Raw genomic sequence first — 18,500 nt, 5'->3', positions numbered from 1 at the left:
CGAAACATGCAAATCATGATCAGAGGAGGACTCGCTGGGGAGGCTTGTTGCCGCAGGTGACTGATTAGCTTTTGTGTTTTTGTTTACAGCGCCCACCCCCCGATCCCTGCTTACCGGAGCTCTGTGTCAATGACAATGACCAAATTATTTTTGTGCGAGGCCCTCCCTTTCCCCCCACTCCCCGAGGACAGGCAAGATATTCACGCACACGGACACATCGCTAACAAGCATCTGTATAGACGCCAGTAAAAAAAAAAAAAAACAATCTTGTCTCGCCTCCGTTCAGTTAACTGAGGAGGTCTGAGTCAGTGTGTCTGCGAGCAGCAGCTGTACCCACTCATCCTGTGACAGGAACATCTCTTCTCCTCCTCAAGGTCACACCACTCTCTTATTTACTAGCTGGGTGTGTGAGCCAGGCTCTGCCGTGTTCATTGTCCTCCTCAGTGCTCTCAACACAGCCCATCTGTGCCTTGTGAACTTAAAGATCGGCTATACTTGGAACTAAGTAGAAACTAAACATCAGTGAACATGAAAGTAAGTTAGTGGTTCTAAAGCCCTGCATGTGGGCAGCAGGAAGTCTGAGTCACTGGTTCTGAATGTGTCAAGGGGTCCTTGAGGGAAGTCCAGGGGGACAAGATGTGATATTTTAACATTTAACTGTAATTTCTTGGCTATTCAAAAATAGGCTATCTACAAGCTCGCAATGTGTTGCGATGCGACACGCTGTGAAAACAATATTGACACAAATCTCCTCTTATGGCACAACATCTTTTCAAGCGGGGGTCCGCGGCCAAATACAATTTGGGGGTCCTTGGCATGGAGGTGTTTTAGAGCAGTGGTTCTCAACATGTGGGTCGGGCCCCGACCCAGATGATGCCAGATGATTAGCTTAAAGGAAAATTCCAGAATAAAACATATTAATCCTTAATCAGCCTTTTATCACGTCTGTACATACCTGGTATGATGGATTTTTATCATAGTCCTTCCAGTTTTTACTTCTCCTGGACTCCTCAGATCTCTCTCCCACAGCCAAAACGGCGGTCATTTGTGGTCCTCCAAAAGCGCTAATTTTCACCGCTGCAAAGTTACTTTTTTCTTCATAAATCTGCTATTTATAGTTCCAAGACAGCCAGTAATCCACTGTTTTATCACGGGTTGAGGGAAATGGCCGTTGTTGACATGATCCCAATAGTACTCACAGAAGAAGAATGAAGTCTCGCGTCTCGCGTGATTACCGCGTTTCCTTTAGCTTTTTCTTTAGCGCAAAAGAAAGCTTTCTCCTGGAGTTATTACAGCCAGTATGTACACAACAAGGCATCGTGGTATATATATAAAAAATAAGAAAGCAGAAGAATATAATCTAGTTAGTCTATTGATCGCTAGAATCTAGTAATATGACTGAGAAGGATTCATAACAAAGCATTTTAACGGACTTCCTGTAGTCATAAGGTAATTCTATTACCTTTATTTATTTTATTTTTTCCTCAATACATTTCTTCGATTTTATTTATTATTTATTCATGGAATTACTTATAAAATAACTTTGACGTGTATTATTATTTGTAAACAATGTAGGCTACAATATAATCACAAAATAATCGTATTTTCCTCAAGACATTCTGCAATGCCTCACCAAATAAACTTTAGGTAAAAATTACCTCATGACCACAGAAACGTGTCTTTCATGAGGTACTTTTTACCTAACGTTTATTTGGTGAGGCATTGCAGAATGTCTTGAGGAAAATACGATTATTTTGTGATTATATTGTAGCCTACATTGTTTACAAATAATAATACACGTCAAAGTTATTTTATAACTAAAATAACTTTACTATAAAGTAATTCCATAAATAAATAATAAATAAAATCGAAGAAATGTATTGAGGAAAAAATAAAATAAATAAAGGTAATAGAATTACCTTATGACTACAGGAAGTCCGTTAAAATGCTTTGTTATGAATCCTTCTCAGTCATATTACTAGATTCTAGCGATCAATAGACTAACTAGATTATATTCTTCTGCTTTCTTATTTTTTATATATATACCACGATGCCTTGTTGTGTACATACTGGCTGTAATAACTCCAGGAGAAAGCTTTCTTTTGCGCTAAAGAAAAAGCTAAAGGAAACGCGGTAATCACGCGAGACGCGAGACTTCATTCTTCTTCTGTGAGTACTATTGGGATCATGTCAACAACGGCCATTTCCCTCAACCCGCGATAAAACAGTGGATTACTGGCTCTCTTGGAACTATAAATAGCAGATTTATGAAGAAAAAAGTAACTTTGCAGCGGTGAAAATTAGCGCTTTTGGAGGACCACAAATGACCGCCGTTTTGGCTGTGGGAGAGAGATCTGAGGAGTCCAGGAGAAGTAAAAACTGGAAGGACTATGATAAAAATCCATCATACCAGGTATGTACAGACGTGATAAAAGGCTGATTAAGGATTAATATGTTTTATTCTGGAATTTTCCTTTAATGTGCAACCTTGTTTTCTCACTCAACAGTAAACAAACCAAAATGCAGTTTAAGTGTATAGAGGGTATCTGCACATTTCTAAAGTGACAATTTGAGGACTTTTTAATACCTCTAAAATGACGAATTAAACACCCAAAATTGTCAAATATTAGAGGCAGAAATTTTGAAAATAGCCGATCTACATGCTCACAAAATGCGAGGCGTTGTGAGCATGTAGATCGGCTATTTTCACAAAAAAAACGTGTTATACAAGATGTAATGTCTCAACTTATAGTGTTCGTCAGGGAGGTGGGGGGTCCCCAGTTAAAATATGATTATTTTGGGCGTCGCGGCCTGAAAAGGTTGAGAACCACTGTTTTAGAGGCCCTGGTCTACAGTAAGTGACAGAGCGCTCGTATCAATCACGCTGTTTACCGGGGGAGACTTTAACAGTCAAGACGGCCTCGTGGACTCTGGCTGGCATGTGTTGTCCCTTTCGGGGACAGCGCGCGAGAGTGAGTGAGTGAGGCCCGGGCCGATGGCCCTCGCGTGGGGAGATTTACGACGGTGTCAGGTCTGGAGAATTTCATCCGCTTGACGACTGACGCTCCGATCGATTACGTCGGCCCCGCCCGACGCGAGGAGAGGCGGAGAAAGCGGCGGCAGGCTATGATTTGTGTCGAAAACTCTCCTTCTTTGCAGATGATTGAAAAGTTTCAAAGCCTTGGGGTGCAGGTGCGTGTGTGCGTGTGCGTGTGTGCGTGTGCGTGCGTGCGTGCGTGCGTGCGTGCGTGTTTGTGGGTGTGTTTGCACATGGTTCATTGTGTTAGTGCTGAGATGGCTAAATACAATGTGATACAGTGGCAAACACTGTCATAGCAAAAAACACAGTGGGAGTGGGAGAGTGAGTGTGCACACGTGTGTGTGTGCATGCGTGCATGCGTGCGTGCGTGTGTGTGTTTGTGTGTACTAGCTAACTCCCGCTCAGTGTGGGCTATTGATTGCTCCATAGCCGCACAGGCACAGGCACAGGCACAGACACACGCACACGCACACGCACACACACACACACACACACACACACACACACACACACACAGACAGACATAATACTGTACACATGCATACATACATAATATACACACATGACCCATGCATCCCTCAGCTCTGTGCTTGTCAGGGTTGTGAATCCTTTATGCCCCGCAGGCAGAATGTAAAATACAACTAGACGTCATGTAGCCTTGAGTAAAAGTAAAAATGTTGTATCGACTTCAAAACAAACTTAAAGTACCAAATGTAAAAGTAGTCATTTACATTCTTTATATGTAAACATTTTGTCAGATAAAGAAATACAGTTTGATCTACAAGATCTCCAAGCTACAAGTGTAGAATATCGGTTTGTATTAAACATTATTTTCTAAAAGTAACTTGCATTGCAAAGTTTTCAAATAATTGTAGTGGGGTAAATATTATAATATCGTCGTTGACGGGTGGAAACCTTGTATCTCCAAGTTTCAAATTGGTATGTTTTTTGCAAAGTAAAGCACTGTTTCATCAGACAAGGCCATCGCACAAAAGTATAGTGAAAACAGCCGATCTACAAGCACACAACGCCTCGCACCATTGTAGATTGTGTTGTAGATCGTCTGTTTTCACTAGTTTAAATCATTTTCAAAATGATAAATGCAAAACAAACGGTTTTGGACATACAAGATTTTCACCCGACAACGACGATATGTGCCTCAAAGTACAGTACTTGAGTAAATGTACTTAGTTTCTTTCCACCACTGATCTATTCTGACCTCAGCCCTCACAACATACTGAGAGAGAGAGTGGCAAACATCTACAGGAAGAGAGAGTGTAAATAAATAAAGACTATACATTTATAATTAAACTTCAAACTGTGTACACAGGTGTCAAGAGACTGGGACGCAGGTTTTCAAATATTCATACACACGCGCGAGCACGCACGCACGCATGCACGCACGCACGCACGCACGCACGCACGCACACACAGCCACTTTTTCATGCACACACTGACACTCTCCAACTCACTCATGGACTCACTCAACGAGTCGCTGTCACAAACACACACACGCACACGCACACACACACACACACCTTCATCAGTGTGACTAATCCAACAGTCTCACAGGGTACCTCCGCTTGGCTCTTTTGATGTTTAATTAAATCCAAAAAGGTGGGGGGCGGGGGTGGCGTTTGCGGCGGCAGTCTGTTTTGCAAAATATGCAAATGTAAATCCAAATGCATTAAAGGAACATACAGCTCAAAGTTCTGCCCAGTGGCAGGATAGACAAGTGTGTGTGTGTGTGTGTGTGTGTGTGTGTGTGTGTGTGTGCGCGAGGGTGTGTGGGTGTGGGTGTGTGTGTGCGAGGGTGAGGGAGCAAAAAGTGAATTTAGTAAGAAGTAATGAAATGAAAGCAAAAGTACATACTATAAGCGGCCCGGGTGAAATTTCACTGGTTATGTGCCCCGGAAATGGCAACAAAATGCTAATGAGCGGCGGCACATGTCTCGACATCAGCCCCTACAGAAGACTTTAGCGTTCAGCTTCTCAAAAAAATGACAGCGCCAGTATATGGAACCCCCACGGTTCTTTTTGTACACTACTGTAGCTTTATGTAGCTTTCTGTAGCTCATGTTTTGTTTTCGGCAGGCACACTGGATCAAGGAGGGCCGTTTGAGAGGTTATACGGTCGGGGGGTCTGACATGCGTTCCGGCATGCAAAAAAGGTCAGGTCAGGGGCTGGGTTGGTGAGGGTGGGACAGGGTCAGGGAGGAGGGGGTTCGGGTTTAGACGGGACACACAGAAGGGAAGAACACTTTTCCAACCTCGCAGATGCTCTCTTCACAAGCAGGTACGCCGGGAGGGAGAAAGTGTCGAGTGACAAGAGGGACAGAGAGAGAGACAGACAGACAGACAGACAGACAGACAGACAGACACAGCAGGACAAAGCAGGAACATATTGACATTGACCACTCCTGTTGGGTCCACTTGAAGGAGCGCCTAGGGCCCGAGGGGGGGAGGACACTACCACCTTCCCCCCCGGCTCCACCCTTAAAGTGGACGGGAAGAATCCGCCATTACGAGGGGTCTCCCCCATCCGTAGCGGCGTGGTATGTCCCAGAGATAGCCAGACAAACACAGACAGACAGGCAGACAGACAGACTGACCGACTGACTGACTGACTGACTGACTGACTGACGCACTGAAACAAGAGAAGAACACCTTCTTTTTTAATACAAAGAAAGCAGACAGAACAGAGACGAGACATAATAAAGAGGAACAGGGGAAGAGAGAAAACGACGGGAGTGGTAAAGGTAGATCAGTGAAATATGGTAGGGTTTTTGTCTTGTTTTTTGTGGCATGGGAGAGATGAGAGGATGGGATGGATGGAGCGTAACGGATGGCGTAGAGATGGGGTTGATGGGAGGCGATATAAAACGAGGCACGCTTTTCTGAAGGAACACAGGCATAAACACCCCTGCCCCCGTTTGAACAATCCCTCCACACAACACACTCCCCGGACCAGTAAACAAAGACACACACACACACATAACGCCTGTACAAAATGTACAGGACAAAAAACGTTTTAGCCTGGGAAAACAAGGAAGGAAGCAGTGTTGATTTCGTCGACTAAAACTATGACGAAAAATGTTTGTTGACTGCCTTTTTTGAAAACTAAATAAAAACTAAATAAGCTAAGCTGTGATGACTAAAACTAGGACTAAATATATTGACAATTTGGTCAACAAAATAAAAACTAGACTAAAACGTTAGGGTGGGACTATAGTGGAGAAGAGAGTCATTTTACGTTTGGTTGCTCTCAGGTGTTGCGTGCTGAAAATAGCCGATCTACAAGCTGCGACGCGTTGTGAGCTTGTAGATCCGCTATTTTCAGCATGCAACCAAGTGTAAAATCAGTCATTACGATGCCATCAAGGCCTGCCAAAATACATTTCAGTCGACTAAATCAACTGTAGATTTAGTCCCCTAAAATCTTATGATATTTAGTCGACTAAAATTAGACTAAAACTAAAACTTTTCAGGTGACTAAATTATGACTAAACCTAAATTACATTTACTAAAATGACTAAAACTAAATCAAAATTTGCTGTCAAAAACAACACTGGAAGGAAGCAACACATTGGAATACACCAGGGAGGGAAACATAAGGACAGGTCCCCGCCACACCACCACCACCACCAGGGGGACCACTCACCACAGGGCCCTTGCTGCTTGATGGGGATGTGCGTCTTGGCCAGGCACTCGGCGCGGCGGCGCTCGCAGTCGTTGGCGTACGTGCGCCCGTCCTTGCCGCACAGCGGCCTGTAGGTGCCGTCGCACTGGATGGGCTCGCAGGAGCAGCGCACGCCCAGACGCTCCACCAGGCACACGGCGTTGTAGGAACACTCCTCCTTGCACTCCTCTGGAAGAGGACAGGGGTGGGAAAAGTTAAAGTTTCAATACTGCAATGTAGCAATACATAGAAAGTAGAAAGTAAAATAAAGTACAAAAGTATTGCTATCCACATGTACTTAAAGTACCGAAAGTAAAGGTACTTGTTATGCAGAATGTCCCAAAGTACTCGTTATGTAGAATGTCCCATTTCAGGTTTTCAAATGTATACAAATCTTTTGAAAATAGCAGATCTACAAGCTCACGCCACAGCGCTTTGTGAGCTTGTAGATCGGCTATTTTCAATACAGTATACAGAGCTAAAGTGGTTAATGTATGTTTTGTAATAATAATAGAAATCTATAAATTAACTAGTAACTAAAGTTGTCAAATAATTATAGTGGAGTAAAAGTAAAATATCTTCCTCTGAGATGTAATGGAGTAGAAGTAAAAGTATTGAAAATGTGAAATACTCAAGTAAAGAACAAATATCTCAAAATTGAACTTAAGTACAATACTTAAGTAAATGTACTTAGTTACTTTATACCACTGAAAGAGGAGAGAGGGGAGAGAAAGTTCACCGAGTGAACGGCACTGAAAGATGGCTGTCGTAAAAAAAAAAGAAAAAAAAAAAAAAGGAAATCTGAGCCTCAGCGGAAAGAAATAAAGTTTCGACGTGGGGAACTTATCCCACCTGGAAAGGAACCGAGAAGCCCCAGAATCGACGCTATTCAGCCAGTATATTGAACGGATGAGGAAATTTGACTTGACTGGTGGAGTTGGGGGATTACAGTAGCCTAGATCCAGCGAGGGAGAGACTTATGTGTATAATGCTGTTAGTATTGCATGGTAGCGTCCTCGCAGTAAACCTCACTGCCGAGTTGAACCGCCCTCATTTCCCCCCCCCACTTGAATTGGATCTTTTTTCTGGCGAGCAGACGGGATAAGCCCTGAATGCGCGTCGGCTGAAAGTGGCCGCGTTGCAATCATCGCCTCCACGCGCAAGACCTCACAAAGTGAAGTATACAGTATTTATGACAACCAAGGGAAAAAAAATCCTTATAAATATACTGTATATACTGTATATGTAACACGGCAATAAGTTGCTGTAATATGTACACCGCAATGGAGAGTTATATAAAAATGACTCGATATCTGCTTCGCCGAAACCCTAAACTTTAACCATAGCTTTTCTTTTTCATTTTATACGTTACATTATCGTCGTTGTCGGGTGGAGACCTTGTATGTCCAAAACCGTTTGTTTTGTATTTATCATTTTAAAAATGATTTAAACTAGTGAAAACAGCCGGTCTACAAGCACGCGAGTGCGAGGCGTTGTGTGCTTGTAGATCAGCCGTTTTCACTACTTTTGTGGGACGGCCTTGTATGATGAAGCAGGGCTTTGCTTTGCGAAAAGATTTACAAATTTGAAACTTGTAGATACGAGGTTTCTGCCCGACAGTGACGATATAATGAGTTTGATGGCAGGCTGAAAATGGTTGAACTCCAAGCAATACAATTCACAAGGGCCCACAGATCAGCCAGAAGGGAGAGATGGAAGAATTGAAAAAAATATATATATACGAATAGAAACTTTGTCATGGAAGTGAGTCAAAGCCATTAGAGACGGACTCCCTTCTATCTGGAGGCACTCGATGCTTTGAATAGGTTCTATTCTTCATCACTGGATCACATTTGTAACCCGCAAATTCAATTGATTCTTCCCCTTTTCTTTTAAAAGGCTTCACTTCATCACATCAGGGACTTGTCTGGGCGACAGAGCTGAGGAATGTCCATGCTGTCGGGCGGAAACCTCGTATCTCCATGTTTCAGGTATTGTACTGTACGTCTTCCTGATGAATTGAGTACAATGGACCACAATGTGTTAAGGCCCTTTTCCACCGGCAGCGATAACGATGACGATAGCCATAAAATATCACAGCGATAATTATGCCTTCACATTGATGTCCGATAAAGTTATCGGACATCAATGTGAAGAGGCGCCAATTAACAGCCGCTCGCGCAGAGCGCACCTCGAGCTGTTTGTCAGAGACCCAGTTCCATATAACCGTGATCTTAACCACATCGTTGTTGATCCTAACGATGTAGTTGTCGGCTATCGTTGTCTTTATCGGTGTTGGGAGGATGCTGCCGATCCACTTCAATTGAAAACCCACTTTTTTAAATTGTTATCGTCATCGTTATCGCTGCCGGTGGAAAAGAGCCTTTATCCTTATCAGCATAGCATTTGACTGTACTACCTGACGGTACCTGTAATAATCGTGTTAATAAAGTGTTAAATCAAAGGATTGAATTCAACTTTGTATTTCAGATTATAGTTTTTTTTAAGTGAGAATGGAAGTGGTTGTGTCTGTCTGTGGGTCTCATGAATATTGAACTAAAGGAAAAGTAATAACAAAAGCTTGTGACAAATTCACTGGAACACATGTTCTTTTCCCCCCATTTCCTGACAAGCAACCGTTTTGGAGATACCAGGTTTCCACCGCGACAGCCACGATGTACGATGCCACGGTTACAAAGACGAAGAGGCGGCCATTTTCATCAGCTACCAGATTGTGCTGTGCTGAGGACTATGATTTCACGCCGTTCCGTTTCAAATTGAATTGTTCACTCGTTTGAAAAGACACGCATGCAGGCGAGAGACGAGGGGAGAAACACAGAGAGGTCTATTTCTGCTTTCACGTAAATTGCAAATTGTGAGCACGCACTACCAACCATTATTTTTGTTTTGTTTTTTACACCCAAACACACATACATACACATAACACTACAGAGACTATAGGGTTTCAGCCCTGTGTGAGTGAGCTCAAACGCGCCGCATCCCTTCCATCACGGCGTCAAGACGGACGGAGCAGACGGGGTAAAACGCTCCGTCACGCTCCTCCGTTGACAGGGGGGCGACCCCGCCGTCTTTCCTTCTTGTCTTGGGCCTTGTTAGGGGGGAGGGGGAGGGGGAGGTGCGTGTGTGTGTGGGGGGAGGGGGTTCCTCATGTCAGCGTCACAGACCCTACAGAGGCAGCGCTACGCCGAGGCCTCACCAGCAACAGCAACACACACACACACACACAGCGGGGAAATTGGATTTTGCCCCGATGGCTATCTGACGTACAGTAAAGGCCTGACAGCTCTGTGTTGACTAAGGCTTAAAGGAGCGTTTTCTAATACCACAGATACCAGCTCGGGGGTGCTCTTATCGAGCCAGTGAAGGCTCCTGCTAGCATGGATAGCCACAGACCCCGAAGACCTTACAATTGTTTATCTACGCGCCGTGGAACCAAATCTGGTTACAGAGTCGACCTTTGCCGGTGCCATTTCATCTGTGTTGTAACGTTATATGCTGTTGTAGGAGCGAGATGCCAGCTTTACAAGAAGCCACATTCAAGGTTGAATGACTTACGAATCAATCAGTAAAGATTGGTGTTGGACGAATGGAAGGCTAAGTAGCTAAGATTCACTGTAAGGTTGATTGATCCGAAAGATCTCTTTCTGTCTGTCTGTCGGTCTACAGACAAAGGTTGGTTGCTCACACAATATAATTTAATTTGCTTTCTATTGTACCTAGCTTCTTGCAGCGGCCGCTATGGATCTTCCTGAGGTCGATGCCCCACTGCATGCCCGTGCGCATCATGGCACACTCGCTGGTGTAGGACTGCCCGTCGCTGGCACACAGTGGCTCCGGGTCCGGCACGCAGGTCTCGGCCGGGGCGAAGACCACCGACTGGCGGGTGCGAGCCTCCACCCGACACAAGACGTTCAGGCTGTTCTCACTGTCCTTGCAGGGGTCTGTGGAGAGAGAAACCGAGACAGAGAGAGAGAGACAGTGGAGAGAGAACGTCAGAGCCGAGGGGGTATCAACCACATTAACATTGGTGTCCCTATTTTGTGCATTTTAGGCAGAGACGTTTTTAGCTATAGGCAGTATAGGCGGCCGCCTAGAGAGCCATCCTAGAGGGGGCGCCGAGGGGGTGCCGAAATGGAGGGAGTGGACCCAAACCAGCCCCAAACCGGCCCAAAACCGACTAAAATCAGGGCTAAAAAGCCCTGATTTTATGCAAGGATTGTTCACAATATTTCAAAAATACAGAGAAGAGAAGAGAAGAGAAGAGAAGAGAAGAGAAGAGAAGAGAAGAGAAGAGAAGAGAAGAGAAGAGAAGAGGCAGTAGTGATAGCGGTAGCTCAGAAGCGAGTAGAGTTCTGGGATATTAGTGTAGACAGGTGTCAAATAGATGAAGACATGATCTGCTTGATATGGTCCTTGTTACGTCCCTATCCTTTCCTTCGGGGGTTTCGCATGCATCGCGCGGTCTTGCGTGCGCGGCCGTATCGGCTATAGGATCGTAATGGAATCGTGGTGGATGATGGAGGGGTCAGCAGAGAGGGGGCGGGGGGGCACGCGTCTCGAGACGGGATCCTTATCCTGCTGGCCCTCGTTGGAGCACGGAGAGAGACAAAAGGATTTATGTACCGCTGAGATGTGTTAATGCTCTGGACAAGCTATGGCGAGTCATTCCACACACACACACACACACTCCAGGATAGAGGTCAATATACAGGGCAGAGAGAGAGAGAGAGAGAGAGAGAGAGAGAGAGAGAGAGAGACAGATTGACAGCATGAGACGGATAGTTATAGAGGCAGCAGGAGACAGAAATGGACATAGAGAGAGAGAGAGAGAGAGAGAGAGAGAGAGAGAGCAGGTAGTGGCCCTCATCTGAATGAGAGAGCTGAGGGAGGAAATGACAGAGATAAACTGATGGAGAGAGAGAAAGGACCAAAGACAGAGAGAGAGAGAGAGAGAGAGGAGGAGACAGAGATGGAATGATAGCGAGAGAATGGTTTAATGGCTTTTCAAAGCCCTGGCTGTGAGACAAAGAGTAACAATGCAGGAACATAAAAGGCAGAGAGAGAGAGAGAGGGCCGTTTTTGGCTGGCGAGACCAGACTCTTGTTTGTATCAGCACAATGCGATGGCTCGCCGAGGAGGCTATCTAAATATAAATACCCAAATGGGGTGTATCGCCGGCCGTGTTACGCGGCGCTGCAACCAGCCAGCCAGCCCATTATCTGCGGGAGAAACCATTACCTCCCATTAAGCCATTTAGGCCGAGAATTATTGAATGCTTTTTAACCATTGAAAAATAGCAGATATACAAGCTCACAGCGCGGCACCGAGTGCCGCGCTGCGAGCTTGTAGATCTGCTATTTTTGGAAAATGTGCGCACATTTTTCAATAGATATTTTTCAAAGCAGTCTTTTGTAACTCAAATCTCTGCTTCTGGGGGGTCCCTGGAACAACATATTTTGAGATGGGGGTCCATGGCCAAATAAATGTAATTTTGGGGGTCCTTGACATGAAAAAGTTTGAGAACCACTGATTTAGAAGAAGGATTTAGAAGTCAGGGTCAAAGATCGGGTCAAAGATATTCAAAGACTTTCTCACGATTTTTCAAAAATAGCAGATCTACAAGCTCGCAGCGCGGCACTCGGTGCCGCGCTGTGAGCTTGTATATCTGCTATTTTTCAACAGTTAAAGCATAAAATAATGGTTAAAGTGGTTCAAATCTAACGCGACTCGGGGAGCGTTCCAGGTGTTTGAGGTTTAACACAGAGGAAGGGCTTCCAGGACCCGAGTCTGCCTACAGCTGAGCACAGGGGCAATTAGACAGCGTGTGGCTGGCCTGACTGCAATACCCACGGCGCGGCGGATAAATCAACAGCACTTTGTCTAGCTAGGCCAAGGCTCGGGACGGAATGGTTCTGGGAAGATTTAGGGGGCCGTCGGAAAGCTGTCTGGACCCCTGGGCCTCTGCCCACCCCTCGTGGGGGAGGTTAGGGCCACTCAGCGCTGGCTTCAGCCCGACTCGGGTTAGATATATATTGCCAGGCTCCTGCCAGGGGACCTGAACATCCATCTTTCCTCGTGCCCCCTCTTCCGTCTCCGGAGGTGCCCGTCGCACAGTGGTGGGCAAAGTTCTAAACTATCAATAATAGTGAAAACAGACGATCTACAAGCTCATAATATACTTTTTTTCCCTTCCTAGAAATGTAGTGGAGTCAAAATAAATGTCTTTTAAATGTACTGTAGTGTGGGATCTTTGTTCATGGAATAATTTGTCATGATTGCTTCAGTTTTCACTATCCAACACACCTGCACCTGAATCAATACATAAATGTACTGTAGTAAAAGTCCAGTACATTTCACATTTTCACTCGAGTAAAGTACTGCACTCAAGTAAATGTACTTTGTTAGTGTGCACCACTGGCGCTAAGGGAGGGAGTCTGTCTCGTTGCCCCTTTTCTCTCTCTCTCTCTCTGATGGTCTGTCTATTTCTAGGTCCGTCTGGGCGGCCAGGAGAGAGAACGCCACAAGGTCACGAGCCCTGGGAGACAACAACCTCCAAGCCGCGAAAACAAAACAACAAAAGGGAAAAAGGGGGAGAGGAAGAGAAAAAAAAGCAGTTCTAGACAAAAACAAAGCTTTCAACAAAACTCTCTTTTAAATTAACAGACGAATTCACACTGCGGAAAAAGCTGCAAGAAGCCAAGGCAGCCGGAATGGCAAATGAGAATTAAGAACAAAAGAAAGAGAGGGTATGGAGACAGAAGAAACAACAGAAGCCAGTCGGGGGTGTTTGAGGTAGAAAAAGAGAGAAGTAGGCCGAGGAGAGGATTTAAAAAAAGTTAAAATATGTAGATAAGAGGTTTCTGCCCGACAGCAATGAAACAGTGGCGTCAGTTCAGAAAAAGCTAAGGTATGGCAACATGACTGGTGTCTTGCACGCGCGCGAAGGCCCGCGTGCAAGACACCAGTCATGTAAGCCATACCTTAGCAAGAGACATGATACATTTATTTTAAGAAGTACATTTTTCTTTTTTGTCCCTCGTTTCTATGGTTTCTTGGGCTGGATAGGACAGCCTGGAACGGTTGTTCAAGTGCAGAGCTCTAAACTCACAATTAACAATAATGCATTGCACCTGTGCAGCTGACCTGCGGAACCTGGGAATATACAATTTTTTTTTCAAGATGGGGAGAATGCAAGTGTGGAGAATATAATTATAATAACTTGTTAAAGTGACCATTTTGTTAAATTTTGCATTTGCAGTTATTTTACTGTAATTTAACAGCATAATGACCAGCACAGATAGACAAAAAGACATTCATGGATTTATATTTAAAAGTAACTTTTATCTTCCCCTCTGGACCCAATTGACGCCCCTGCAATGAAATGTTCTTGGTTACCATGCACCCCTGGCACAACACAACACAACACAACACAACACAACACAACACAACACAACACAAGACAACAGCAGAGAGAGAAGGCTCACCGCAGGCCCCTTGGTACTGCACTCTTATGTTCTTCTGGCTGTTGCAGGCGTGCTGGTGGAGCTCGCACTCGTTGGGGTAGTCCTGTCCGTCGCTGCCGCACACCGTGTGCAGCGGCTTGCCCTCGCAGCCCAGGGGACACATGCACTTGGCCGACAGGCCGTCTGAGGACTGGACGCAGGTGCTGCCGTAGCTGCACGTCACCTTGCTGCACGGGTCCTTGAGGGCTGCAGGGGACAAGAAGGAGGGAACACATGAGTTGTGAGACAGTGACTATTAAGTACGTTTACTTGAGTGCTGTACTTCTTTTCTTTTAGTATACATATCGTCGTTGTCGGGTGGAAACCTTGTGGGTCCAAAACCCCTTTTGTTTTGTATTTGTCATTTTTAAAATGATAGACTAGTGAAAACCGCCGATCTACAAGCAGACGATGCGAGGCTCGGCTGTTTTCACTACTTTTGTGCGATGGCCTTGTATGATGAAGCAGTGCTTTACTTTGTGAAAAAACGCCCACATTTGGAACTTGGGGATACGAGCTTTCTGCCCTACAGTGACGATATAGATACAGTACATACTTTCACGTCATTACATTTCAAAGGCAAATATTGTACTTTTGCACTACCTTTCTAGGAAGGGAAAAAGTACATCACAGTAAGCTCTATTTCAAATGTAGTGAAAATAGCTGATATAATTTCTTTGGGGAAAATGTCAATACAGCAATGCATTGATATAAAAAAACAAAATGCACTTTGTTATTTGTATTTTTGAATGCTGTCTAACTTAAGTGCAAATTTGACAATAGCAACTTTTACTTAGTACTCAAGCCCTACTGCGGTTGAATACTTTGTCCACCGCACGTAACAAGGCTAAGGATCGTTAAGCTCGCACGACGTACATCTGTCACCTCCCGAGTCACGGAACGAGGCACCTTGTTAAAGCCATCGCCAGCATGCTGTCAGAAAAACATGGCATTATTTTTTGGGGGGTTTGAAGAACTACTCGATAGGCCCTAAGGACGCGCTGTCGCAGCTGTCTCCCTTGTACAAACACGTCCTCTTTTATTTGCGGCGCCATGCCGATTGCAATCGGGGGAGCTTTCTTTCGCATTGGCGGTGCATTCCGCATTGCTATGCCAAGCATGCTCCCCTCTCCTCCACCGGCAGAACAGAACCCTCTGAATATTTACCTTTCCACAAATGAGAGAGGTGGGAAAGAGAGAGGAAGAGAGAGCGGGGGGATAAGCGAGAGAGAGAGGTAGTTCTCTCCCCTCTCTGCGGACTTTGGTCGCTCCCTAATTAAACATGCTAGGAGCGTGCCGCGAGCCACCGACATCCCCATTGATAGTGGGTGGAACTTATAATTTCGCCTGAACGACGGCGGTATTGTCATGCCTTCCCCTCCCCTCCCCTCCCCCATTCGGATACATACAGTGTTATACGGTATGACTGTCGTCGACAAAATCCACTGTCGCAGCCGCGCGCCACTCCCGAGAGAGAGGAACCGATTTTCAGCTTCACTCTCATTTCCTGCACCAGTCACTCCTGGAGTAAATATTTACTCATGTCCAAAACCTCTCTTGTTAGACGCAAACATCCACTAATTTAATTTCATGGAGGAGCCGGAAGCCATTGTTAATTTTGCTGTACATTTGTTTTGTTCTTGACTGGATGAACAGGGTCAGCCTTACAGACGCACATGTTAAGAGTCAGTCACTGACAGATGGGGTTATAACATTGTTTGGCCAGGGGGGGGGGGGGCTCTCCATTCCGACATGTCGCCACTCCGACAGTGACTTCTTATTGTCGGAGTGGCAACACTTCCATAGAGGTTAAGTTTAGGGTATGGGTTAGAGATAGGGTTAGTGTCTGAATGGAGACATGTCGGAAAGGAGACATGTTGGAATGGAGAGATGCACTCGTTTGGCCAGTTGGCCTAACTACGGACTAGCCAATCACCAGCAGTTCGGTTTGGTGGGACCGCAATATTTGAACCAAACCAAAAAATCAAACCTCGGTTCGAAGTGGAGCGGTGAATCTGTGTGTGTGTGTGTGTGTGTGTTTGTGCCTGCACAACAGCGCCCCTCCTTTAACTTGTGTGGCCACTCAAGGTATTGCCATGCTACGGACATGGCAGATATAGAAGCTCACAGCGCGGCACTGAGTGCTGCGTTGCGAGCTTGTAGATCTGCTATTTTTGAAAAAGTCGTGAAAATGTGTGCAAATCTTTGAATATATGTATTTTCAAAGTGAACGTTTGTAACTCAAATTTTGGGGGGGGTCGGTGCCGCGCTGCGACCCCCCCTGCTATTTTTCAATAGTTAAAGCATAAAATAATAATACACAATAATGTGGACCCGTTCTGAACGGGTTAACACATTGGTTGGTGGTCCAGGTGTGCTGCCTTTGATTCATGCTACTGTGCAGTTGGCAGGACTTAAAAGCCCTCCGGTGTTTCACACACGCTCCTCTGATTTGATGTATTTGGCATAACAAAAATACACCTATACACAAACAGGTATATGACAACACCCGCAACCAATACATCATTTATTGAGAACGCTTCCATCGTGGCCCAGGCATTATACTAGGTTTTTGACCCAGTCTTGTATCACCTGCGTTCGCTGCTATTTCAGAAGGACTTCATCTTTTGCTCAAACAGATGATGTTTCACTTTGTGAAGACGTGTGGAGCGTGCTGCTGCCTTGTTAATGAGAGCTAGGAGAGAGTGCGGGCATATCAGGGATATGTGGGAGAATGGTACTGCTGGCAGTATTTTTGTGTGTCAAGTGATCAAAGGACACGTACGCACGCATGCAGGCAAGCACGTGCACGCGCAGACACACACACACACACAGACACACACACCCTACCTCTCATTTCACTTGTTCCTGACACTTTTTCCCTTTGTCTTCGCTCTGCTTCTCTCTCTCTCTCTCTCTCTCTCTCTCTCTCTCTCTCTCTCTCTCTCTCTCTCTCTCTGTCTCATTTAGTCATTGTAGTTTGGTGCAATGGCCTCATATTCACTAATCTTTTATGTGTTTTAGTTTTGGGCTGTATTACAATAAAAAAATCTATTTTTAAGAGCTATTCAATTTCCTTTTTAGACTTCTATTGATCCCAGCGGCGAAACGTGTCCTCTGCATTTGACCCATCCTAACTATTATGCCTAATGTGTACTTAGATGCGCTCCAGTGTCGTGTGCCTAAAATAGCAGACCAAAGAGCTTATAACACAGGCATGTGGCGGACACGTTGTAAGCTTATAGATCAGCTATCTTTGGTGGCACCGTCACGCAACTAAGTGTAATTCCTCATTAGGAGCAATGGGCAGCCATGGCATTGTTCGGTTCAGTGTCTTGCCCAAGGACATTTCTACACAAAACCAGGAATTGAACCAGGGACCCTGTGGCTCCCAGGGGGCCGCTCAACCTCCTGAGCCACACGCGACACTTACCGGCGCTACCCAAACAATAACCTCTAGGAGGGACGTGCAGAGAATGTTAGAGAGGCAGGGGCTGAACATTTCTAAAAGGGCCTTTTGGTGAAAATATTGAAAATAGCCGACCTCCAAGCTCAGCTTGGAGGTCGGCTATTTCCGGTGCTTGATACCACACTGAACTAAGCATAATCAAGTCAATGTGGAGATGTTTCTACACAAAGAGGGCAATTCTTTTAACATAAGATGCTGCATTCAAGTTCAGGAGAGTTTGGACAAGACAATTCTCTTGAATGCTGCCTTCAGGTACGGCATGGAAAGAGGGGCATTTGCATTTCTTTCACCATAGAAAAAACAGCATTCATGGTCTGGAGAGGGCACTTTTTACAGACGTTTGAAAGGGCAGGAGCTCAAGCCCCCTTTGATGTGTGCACGTGCCTGACCTCTTAAAGGCCCAAAGACCTGCATGAAAACACAGAGCCCATGGTTGCTGCCTGAAAGCCTGCCAGTCCGTACTACCAGCACAAAGCGTGCGACCAGGGCTGTAATTTGCAGCTAATTAGCTCAACAATAAAACGCGGGGTGACCTCGTTGCCCGTTAACAACCCCTAGCGTGTCCCCTCTGGCCGCAGGAAACACGGAAGACGGCGGTGAAAGGCGGAGTAAACGCCCCGCCGCCGACCACTGCACCAGCGCAGAGTTTGTTATGCAGCGTACACAGCCTCGAAATAACCTTGAAATGTGTTCACCCCTTCCTCCCCCCCCCCCCCCCCCCCCCTTCCCCCCTTTTTTTTGACGGCCCTGCCACTGTGCGGAGGAAGTGGGGAAAGAATCCTCGGAGCG

At 45.5% G+C, this 18,500-nt stretch overlaps 1 protein-coding gene across 2 annotated transcripts in view; it reads right to left on the bottom strand.

Moving 5' to 3' along the window:
• Window positions 1-18,500, bottom strand: part of agrn (agrin) — a 295,737-nt gene that overhangs the window by 163,840 nt on the left and 113,397 nt on the right. For both annotated transcript variants that reach the window (XM_080733225.1, XM_080733226.1), the window contains exons 4-6: window positions 14,225-14,449; window positions 10,457-10,681; window positions 6,702-6,908 (exon numbers count right to left, since the gene is read on the bottom strand). In XM_080733225.1, coding sequence (XP_080589351.1) covers window positions 6,702-6,908; window positions 10,457-10,681; window positions 14,225-14,449 — 657 coding nt within the window. The remainder of the gene's footprint in view (window positions 1-6,701; window positions 6,909-10,456; window positions 10,682-14,224; window positions 14,450-18,500) is intronic.

This window comes from Nannobrachium achirus (genome assembly GCF_963921795.1).
Source record: "Nannobrachium achirus genome assembly, chromosome: 9".
Taxonomy (NCBI): domain Eukaryota; kingdom Metazoa; phylum Chordata; class Actinopteri; order Myctophiformes; family Myctophidae; genus Nannobrachium; species Nannobrachium achirus.
The sequence above is the reverse complement of the archived record's forward strand: the minus strand, read 5'-3'. Positions and strand labels throughout refer to the sequence as shown.